A 10000-nucleotide genomic window follows, 5' to 3' on the forward strand; every position below is an offset into this window, starting at 1 on the left:
TCATTATATATATCATTGTTGTAGTTGTCATTATCATTGTCACTATTATCATAATCATAATCATCATTATTACCCTTATCATCATTATTACTATTATTATCAATATCATTATTACTACTGTTATAAATGTCATTATTATCACAATTATTATTACTAGTATGATTATCATTATAATTATTACGATTATCATTATTATTGATATGAGCATAATTATTACCAACATAAATATTTTATCACTACCATTATTACTATTATTTTTTAAATAAAATGACTAACATCATCATTATCATAAATATCATTATATTTAACCATTTATCATTGCTATCACTATAATCATTACAACAACAACAACGACAGCAACAATAATAATGACAACAACAATATCTAAGAATAAGAAGAAAAATAAAAACGAGAGTGAAAAGGGAGGAAGAGAAGAAGACGAACAAGGAGGAGAAGTAGGAGAAGGATAAAGAGGAGGAGCAGGAAAAACAAAGAGGAAGGCAATTTTTCGAAAAGTCTCGTAGTGGCCGCCTTTTCCTGTGGCCCTTCCCGTTTTCCCCGACGCATGCGCGGAAACTCACGCGCGGAAACAAAAACATAACCGATTGACTGACTCATAGTTCTATATCTTGGTTGTGTATGGTTATTGTTGCATGACGTTTCTTAGTCTGTATCAATCCATACACTAAAATGACAGTGTATCCATCTGTTGTTCTTTACTTTTCTGGGCAATCGCCCATTTTATCAATCTACTGATTTTCCGGAACGTTGAACTCCATCCTCATCCTCTGAGAGGTGCCTCACCCCTCGCTGTGGGCGCGCGGGCGGGCCCTGAAGCCTCCAACTCACCTGAGTGGGCGTGGATGGTCCCAGGGGCGACCAGGGGCTGGCCGAGGGTATAGTCGAAAGCGGCGTCGAGGTCCTGGCCGTAGAACAACCTCACCACCACCACCCAGCGCGAAGTCCTCCGCGCCATGCGGCTGCACTGCCGCTCCATCGCCTCCTTCAGCCTCCCTCCTCCTCCTTCTTCTTTTCCTTTCTCTTCTCCCCTCCTTCTCCTCCTCCTCCTCCTCCACTCTCAACTCCTCACTACGACGACATGGTTGGCCATGTGTCGTTCCGGTCACCAAAAGTCGTTCGGAATTCACTCTTGCGTCACCTGCTTAGCTGTGTGCGTGCGTGTTGTATGTGTGTATGTGTGTGTTGGTGTGCGTGAGAACTAGCGTGCGGCCGTGAACGAGCGCACGGCGGCTCTCAACCGCGTCAGAAGCCTCACTGATCAGCAGAGACCCGCAACTTCTCAGCCACAGCATCCGGAGGGGTTGCCACACGTCGCCAGCCACGCAGCTCGCCAGGATCAGGTGCCAGCGGCGGGGCAGCGGCGCCGGCACTCCCCTCGCCGGCTCTCTCATTGCCCTCCCCAGTGCCCACCCACCCCGAGACCCGTCCCGCGACCCGCCCAAGTGCTGTCCTCGATGCCCTCCACGGTATGTTCACCTATGCCCTCCCCTATGCTCTCCATAGTGACCTTCCCGATGCCCTACCCAATACCCCTTCCATTGCCCCCCATAATGAGCTCCCTAGTGCCCATTTACTGCCCAGCTCAATGCTTTATCAAGTACCTTTGCACTGCCCTTGTACCGCACTGTCATACCCTATGGCTTCCAGTGCCCACCGTTTTTCAGTACCTTTTCCACTGTTATTTCACTGTTCTCTTAACACCCTCTTCGCCTCTTTCACTGCCCTGGTCGCCGCACCGATGTCAGCAAAGGCATTCCCATTCCCAGACCCTCCCACAGCCTTCCGCAACCTTCCACAGTCTTCCGCAACCTTCCGCAGTCTTCGGCAGCATCCCGTACCCTTTCGTAGTCTCCTGCAGCTTCCCGCAGCCTTCCGCAGCCTCCCGCGGAACCGGGAACCCATCACCTGCGATCGACGAGGCCAGCTGAGGACTGAGGCGCGATCTGCCCGTCCTGGATGAGGGGAATCGGTGCTCAGGAAGCATGGGTCAGTCACGTGAGTGAAGTATATGTAAACATACACGCTCATAAATCAATGAATAGGTAAAGAGATAGATTAACATGTACATATATATGTGTGTGTGTGTATATGTATGTATGTATGTATATATATATATATATATATATATATATATATATATATATATATATATTTATATACATATATATATATATATGTATATATATATATTATATTATATATATTATATACATATATATATATATATATATATATATATATATATATATATATATATATTATATATATATACGTACGTATGTATGTATGTATATATGTGTGTGTGTGTGTGTTATATGTGTATATATACGTGTGTATATAGATATATGTATATGTGTATATCATAGATATGTGTATATATATGTATATATACATATATATATATATATATATATACATATGTAAGGTTAAGGATTTACCTAAACACACACACACATTTATATATATATATATATATATATATATATATATATATATATATATATATATATAATATTATGTATATATATATATATGTATATATATGTATATATGTATATATATGTATATATGTATATATATATATATATATATATATATATATATATATATATATATATATATATTACATCCTCTCTCTTTTCCTGACTAGATTAACAGAACTGTGAGGATCAAAAAGTACCGGAAATCGAAGTATACACGGAAACAAAATCCTCCCAGAGACAAATCCTCTTTCAAGGGAAGAATCACCTCTCGGGGAAGAAATCCCCCCCTGGGAGGAGATATTCTCTCGGGGGAAAATAACTTCTCTAGGGGAAAAAATCTTCTCTAGGGAAGAAATATTCACTCGGGGAAAAAATCCTCACTCATGAAAGTAATATTCCCTAGAGGAAAAAAAATCCGAATTAAGATAATTATAATAGCGATGATACTAATAACAACAATTATAATGATAAAAATAATAATAATCATTATGATAAAACAATATGCGTCACGCACTTAAGATACGGTATGGAGCTACTTCCTTTTTTTTTTCTTTGTGTGCAATATTGTCTTTTTTTATGCATTCAATAACTGTTACCTGGGTTCTTTAGGTGTGTTTTTGAGCAGGATCTTACACATGGTTGTCATCAGAAAAGATGAAAAAGCCACACAATAATTGGTCTAAGCTGGTTTACATACTACTATAAAACGTAATACCGATTGTAGTTGTGTTTACATTTCGTATGATTTGATATGATTTTATGATCATTATTCCAGAAACCAAAACTGCATACCAGCTTCGCTACTCATATCATAAGCGGTTGTATCCACTGATAATGGTTGTTGTGCCCAAACCTCATATTCCCTAATTGTTTGTTGCTGTTAATAGTCGTTGTTTTTTTGTTTTTGTTTTTGTCTTTGCCATCTGAGTGGTTTCAGATCTCGTTTTATAACAGATGGTACATGGTGTAATTTCGTCAATGGTCCATCTTTGGCTTTTCACTCCCTCTTTCGACGTTCCCTATTCTTTACTGTATTCCGCAAACTGGCCAAGCAGAATACTTTGCTCGGCCAAAGCATCACCATAAGTGCGCCTTACAGATTGTGTTTATCTTTTCTTATAATTCTTGCAAATTGTCAATCCTTAATGACTTGTCATGGTTTTTCACACTGCCTTTTTTGTTGTTAGGCGTTGTTGTTCCAGACTGCCTAAATAAGATAGTACTGCCCCCGTTTTAGAGTGAGCAGTTTCTGAGTAAGATTGTGAACACAGTGGCAGCCGCTTTGCTTGCAGTGCATCCGCTATGCAACAACTACCCAAATTATCGTACTGTTAAGGCTTTATGTATAAATACGTTTTCTTGTTAGCGTGAGACTGATGATGATGATAGAAAGGGAGTGAGAGTTCAGCCAAGTATATAGGCCTACTGCAGAAGCCCACAGATTTCGTCGTCGTGCTCGTCCGCCCCCACGCTCGCATGGCACCACAATGCGCTCTGTCGCAAAGGATTCACTGGCCTCCAATTCGACCGCTGCTGCCTTGGGGCCTGAGTGGCGCAGTGGGAACCGTTATGTTCTTCATCGCCGCTGCTCAGGAGGGCCCAAGTTCGAATCCTTTCGAAGGAATCAGCCTGGGCCCCAAGCGACGCCTCCCGCTGCCCCGGGGGAGGAACTGGGTGCTTCGGTACCCGGGGGAAGGAGGACAGTTCTTCCCGGCCCGGTTTTCAAACAAATCAAACTATGAAACCTCACCGGGTCGGGGGGTGGCTGCCCTCCTTTTCATATCTTCGAAAGTTGCTTTAATACCGATTTTTAAAAAATAACAATAAAAAAACGCAAATACTAGTTTTCATCTAATCATGATCGTTTCTTTGTACGTAGCAGTCTTAGACCTAAGTGGTGATTGGGAAAGCATGGTTTCAAGTGTATCAACACAAATATGATTTTTCGTTGTCGTGTAGAAAAATTGTCATAGTAATGATTTTGCTAATAGTAGCTGTAAATAGCGACAACACTAGGCTGCCTGATAGTTGTGGCAGTCGTAACACCCTGGAAACAGAATCACTAGTGTTCTCATCATTGTTCCCAGGTTGAAATAATAACAAGATATAAGCAGCACATGCACCTCCCCCCTTCCGCCCATCTCTTTCCTTATTTTCCCACCTTCCCTTAGATCCTCTCTTTCTTCCCACACCTGCCCTCTCACAATTTCTCCTTCTCCCCTCCCCCTCGTCCTTCCCTTCTTTTTTTCCTCTTTCTCTTCTCTTCTCACTTTCCCTATCTATCTATCAGTCTATTTTTTTCTATCTATTTATATCTTCTCCTTCCCCCTCTTTCTTTCTCTCTCTCTCTTCCCCTCCCTCCTCTCTCTCTCTTTCTCTCTCCTTCCCTCCCTCCCTCCCCTTCTCTCCCTCTCTCTCCCCCTTCTCTCTCTCTCTCTCCCTCTCCCTCTCCCTCTCCCTCTCCCTCTCCCTCTCCCTCTCTCTCTCTCTCTCTCTCTCTCTCTCTCTCTCTCTCTCTCTCTCTCCTCTCTCCTCTCTCTCTCTCTCTCTCTCTCTCTCTCTCTCTCTCTCTCTCTCTCTCTCTCTCTCTCTCTCTCTCTCTCTCTCTCTCTCTCTCTCTCTCTCTCTCTCTCTCTCTCTCTCTCTCTCTCTCCCTCTCCCTCTCCCTCTCTCCCTCTCCCTCTCTCTCTCTCTCTCTCTCTCTATCACCGAGTTGCGGCGAGTAAAAACCATGGTTCGAGGCCTCGTATTCCCAATGTATTTTTCATTTTATTAAGAGTATGGACAAACTGCCAACTGACGGTACATGCAGTGAAAAGGGAACGATTATACAATGTTCATCTACACGAACAGGTACTAATCAACGTGTGACTGTAGCTCTTTGCCCTTTGATATGCACCGGAAATGCCCAAAGAAAATGTCTTCTAAAGCTCCATGGGTAAACTAAAGTCTTCTCTATTCAACAAATCTCTAGTCAAGGGAATTTCAATTTATAATTCAAAGGAAAAATAGTCAGATTATATTTTTTTCAATGTAATTCATACAGGCATACGATACACACCTTACTCATATATATTCACCCATACAAATACGTCCCACCAACACCGTCATATTCATTAAGATTATCATCATCATTAACATTAATTCGAAATAATTAAGAAATTAGTTATGGAAATGCATTAACTCTTCTAGAGAACAGAAAAGGGGTTCTTAACCACGGACCCTTTCGAGGAGCTGGAAAATTCGAATAAATACAATATTTCATTCCATGAATGTATTTTGTCATACTGAAAACTGATTGCCTCCTACACTGTATGACATACACAAAGTATAGATCAAGTAAATATTCTTAAAAATAAAACAAAAAAAAAAGGTTAGGAACCCCAGGCATATAGACTGAGGAGAGCACACCCATCGATGTTAGATTGAACATAAAATATTCAATGGTAAAGAATAAAAAAAAATAAAATAAAATGTTGACAATAAATCAAATACACCGCCACTGTGTTCGAATATGTTAGCTTCACTGATATTTTTTCCAGGCCAAGGTTAATCTCGTTTTCTGATACAAAAAGAACTAAAACATATTTCTTAAGATCTTATATAGTTTGTAACTTAATTTATGTATTCCAAAGAGGATGAGAGATGTTTCTTTTACGAAACTTTCTACTCTTCTTCATCCACGGTTTCGAACAGAACCAAAATGTAAACAAACAGCTGTGAGTTGTGTTGTTTCCAGCTCTTCACTTGGAACGGAGATTAAACCTTTGTTCCGAGTCATCTCTCTTGAAGAACGAGGTGTTATTTGCGATAATGAAACCAAGAGTAATTTCACTCTAAGTAATCGTAATAACGGCCACATTGATATTGTATTTTTTAAACAATTCAATGTGTGCACATAGATTCAATTGAAAAGTTGTCGCTTGGTAAAAAGTAACGTGTTTGAATAACAAATATACATCAACAACTCGCTAGTTATTTAATAATTGTCATCATACTTGACAAGCGCACCTTCGCCTCAAAAAATGAATGAATGAATAAAGCCTTCAGACACCTGTAGAGGTCACTTCATGTTGAATATTTTCAACTTTAATAATTTGAAATTTCCTTCACCGAAATACATGTATATGTTCAATTATTTTATCTGCTAATCATGATTTGTTAATGAGAGAGAATTCAGTTTCTTTCCTTTTTAAATGTTTTTAATCTAGGTAGTGCACACCGACCATGCCGTTTTACATGTGCGAATGCTTCTTCCGAGCCAATCTGTTCATCAAGGAACACAAAATCCACGTCACTTTTCACGGCAGGGACCAGTTCCTGAGGGAGTACGGAGAGGTAGGCAGAGCAGAGGAATGAGGAGGATATAAGACCTATGGGTGCAGATTAAGATAAATTAATGAAGTAGACTTGAAGAACTGACAAGGATGCTATGTCCAATCAATGTTTAACCTATAGTTAATGTTTGTTTTGTAAATTCTTTACAAAAATTCATGAGATAGTGGCACTAACAAATTTGGTATCAATCGATTGCATTTGATTTATATGTCCAATACAGTAATTCAAGTCCGGAGGAGTCAACTAGAGTAAGGATAGTGACAGCAATTAATGTGACATACCTGCTAACAGGTTGGTAATTTGCTTGATACTAGCAGTGTGTCATTGCAATTTGGATACTTTTTATATTTACTGTGCAATATCCCTAATATGTTTCATGCATATCCCAGATGATGGAGAGCTAGTATCAACATACTGGTTGGTTTCTGTAGAATAATACTGGACAGGACAGTAGACATCATAACTGTTTTATATATGCCATTTTTTAGGCTTTTGGAATCATGTTTAGCATCAAAAGATATTTTAATAAAACACAGGTTAGTTTCCACCCAGATGAGTTATGCCCCTTTTTCAATGAAATTTGTGTAACAGACTATAGACCATACAGGTATGCCTGGAGTGCATTCTAAGATTCAGACAGATGTACAAGGACAGACATTAGATGCTGGAAGCTGAATATTTTTTTACCTCTTGTGATGTGCAATTATATAATCCCTTGTCATTTGCATTAGCTATGAGCCCATGCACAGACTAGCTGAGTATAATGTTATTTCATTCCTCTTTTTCATTTTCAGATATTTAGAAGGAAGTGTATTTTAAAATCCAAGTGATTATTTTTAGTTCTTTTCTACTTATTCTAAAATTTGTTTTTTGGTCCACAGCTCCTACAGGAGAAAGGCTGCAGTAATCCAGAAGAACATGTTCAAGAGGTTGGTCTCGTTATTTATTGATTGAATTACTTATTTATTTAGATATCTAATTTTTAGTTATACATATTGTTTAGCTGTATCTTCTTCCATCCTTTTTTCTTTTCTTTGTTTTTGCTCACTTTGATTATAGTAATTGAGTAATCATTGTATATCATGGATTCTTGACATTCTGTGAATGATAAGGTGGACATAATGCTTCTGTAGTGCTAGGAGCTTTTCGAACTACTAAATAGAAATTGCTTTTACTGCTTCCCACACTAACCATCATAATGCTTTCTTCAGTCATGGGAATATAAAAAGGTAATAGGTAAATTATATGTATTCAGGTATTCTGTAGATTTTATTTCTTTTTTTTATAAAATATTTCATGATTGATTGATTCCATTTTTGTGATGCAGCTAGAGGAGGAAGTCTTACGGCGGCAGAAGTTGCAGGAGGAAAGTTGGAAGCGTCGGCAGCTGGTGGCTAGCAAATATACACAGCTCAATCCACACATCTTTTCCCTACAGGTTAGTTCCTAGCAATTGATTGCAGATTCCAACAGACCCATAGTAATCAAGAGGCATATGGGGGAGGGGGGAGCTAGGATTAAGTGCTCTCTAAGAAGGTTAATGATTTGTTAATGTATCATTTATTTAGATAGTTATTATTTATCTATTTTATTAATTATTTTGTGTATTAGTTTGTTTTATTACAACTGTATGATTTATAACTGATGCTTCATTTCTTCTCCAGGCATCTTTCTTGGATCCCAAATTCCAGGAGTTGGTTAGTTTTGCCCAAGATGCTGGCCATGACAGTAATGCTCTTATCAGCCAAGTGCAGAGCCACCAGAGTCGCATCTATTCCTTCCCTGTCTTCACCCATGACTTCTGCCATCAACTGCTGCAGGAAGTTGTCAACTTCGAAGAGTCACCCCTTCCTAAGGGACGCCCCAACACCATGAACCAGTATGGGGTCTGTTTCTTGTCACCATTATCTTTTCATGCTTAATCTTTTTAACAAATACAGAAGGATTTGTTTGGTTTGAAGTGAATTTTGATGTTTAGGATTTGTAAAGAAATTCAAAATTATACTGAGATGGGCATAAGAAGTTATTTTTTTCTTGTTGTTCTTTTCTTTTATTTTATTATTTGTGTACCTTTTCATGTCTTTCTTCTTTCTCTTCAGATTAACTTAGGAGAGCTGGGATTTGATGACTTCATCACCACCCTTCGTGAGGATTATTTAAGCCACTTGACTCGGCTCTTGTATCCTGACTGGGGTGGAGATGCCCTAGACTCACACAAGGCATTCATTGTCACTTACAAGGAGGGAATGGATGTAGACCTTGGGTATCACTACGATAATGCAGAGGTATATTACAACATTTCGCTGTGATAATGATGGCCTTAATAGAGATTGATCATGAAGATTCTAATGGGTCATGTTACCGTATCAGAGGCTGTACATTACATGATACATGAAAAGTTCCAGAGTGAATAAAGAGTGATAGATAGATATAAGTGAGTGGTACACATGACTACACGTGACTTTAGCAGAAGAACACTTGGAAATCACATTTAGCTAGTGGCAGATTATTTTTGAAAGTTACAAAAAGTAAAATAGGAAAGAGCACAATGATAGTAGTGATTTATTTATATAGTTTACAAAGAAGTGGTATATAGTGTATGAATATATCAGAAACCCAGTGGAAAAGAAATTCTTCAAAGACAAGGACAGAATAGTTTTCTTTTCTCAAGCACTCTCCATTTCTGTTGAAACTGTGAGTCCTTTATTTTTTTAATATTTTTATTTGTAAAAAGGGAAAAACATTTACCCGAAACTTTTACATGACTTAAAGCCTTCCCATCACATCATTCCCTTAGTCATATGACTCCAATTTTGCCTTGATCTTAGGATTACAAATCTAGGAATACAGAAAAGAAAACCTATGTTTTGTTCTTACTTACCTTTGTTTTAGATCTTTTGTGTTTCAGTGGATAGACATGTTCATATGATGTCTGAGCCATTTCCTTTTTTCTTTTTTCTTTTCTGATATCATCCACCTGTTCCTCCTTTTTATCTGTCCTCTCCTTTACACCCCTTTCCTTCCTCTCCTCCTAATTTTCTTATTTCCTCCTCTTTTCTCAATCCCTTTTTTCTTCCTCCTTTTTCCCAGTCCCCTTTTTCATTTCCTCTCTTATTGAATTTCCCTTCTCTTTCCTTTCCTTTTCAAAAACTTCCTCC

At 38.8% G+C, this 10000-nt stretch overlaps 2 protein-coding genes across 10 annotated transcripts in view; one reads left to right on the plus strand and one right to left on the minus strand.

Moving 5' to 3' along the window:
- LOC122247622 (uncharacterized) overlaps window positions 1-1938 on the minus strand; it is a 76091-nt gene extending 74153 nt beyond the window's left edge. For 2 of the 3 annotated variants that reach the window (XM_086548855.1, XM_086548854.1), the window contains exon 1: window positions 850-1290. In XM_086548855.1, coding sequence (XP_086404981.1) covers window positions 850-997 — 148 coding nt within the window. In that variant the 5' untranslated portion in view covers window positions 998-1290. Of the gene's footprint in view, window positions 1-849; window positions 1291-1859 lie in introns of those variants that run through there. The other variant, XM_086548859.1, reaches the window with a different exon arrangement.
- The window catches only part of LOC122247623 (2-oxoglutarate and iron-dependent oxygenase domain-containing protein 2), a 23109-nt gene that overhangs the window by 5037 nt on the left and 8072 nt on the right, over window positions 1-10000 (plus strand). For 2 of the 7 annotated variants that reach the window (XM_043007062.2, XM_086548862.1), the window contains exons 2-6: window positions 6716-6842; window positions 7724-7771; window positions 8170-8280; window positions 8507-8728; window positions 8942-9127. In XM_043007062.2, coding sequence (XP_042862996.2) covers window positions 6732-6842; window positions 7724-7771; window positions 8170-8280; window positions 8507-8728; window positions 8942-9127 — 678 coding nt within the window. In that variant the 5' untranslated portion in view covers window positions 6716-6731. Of the gene's footprint in view, window positions 1-6180; window positions 6843-7723; window positions 7772-8169; window positions 8281-8506; window positions 8729-8941; window positions 9128-10000 lie in introns of those variants that run through there. The other 5 variants (XM_043007058.2, XM_043007061.2, XM_043007059.2 and 2 more) reach the window with 5 other exon arrangements.

Source organism: Penaeus japonicus, unplaced genomic scaffold (assembly GCF_977035675.1).
Source record: "Penaeus japonicus unplaced genomic scaffold, GWHDUDI00000001_assembly GWHDUDI00000021, whole genome shotgun sequence".
Taxonomy (NCBI): Eukaryota; Metazoa; Arthropoda; class Malacostraca; order Decapoda; family Penaeidae; genus Penaeus; species Penaeus japonicus.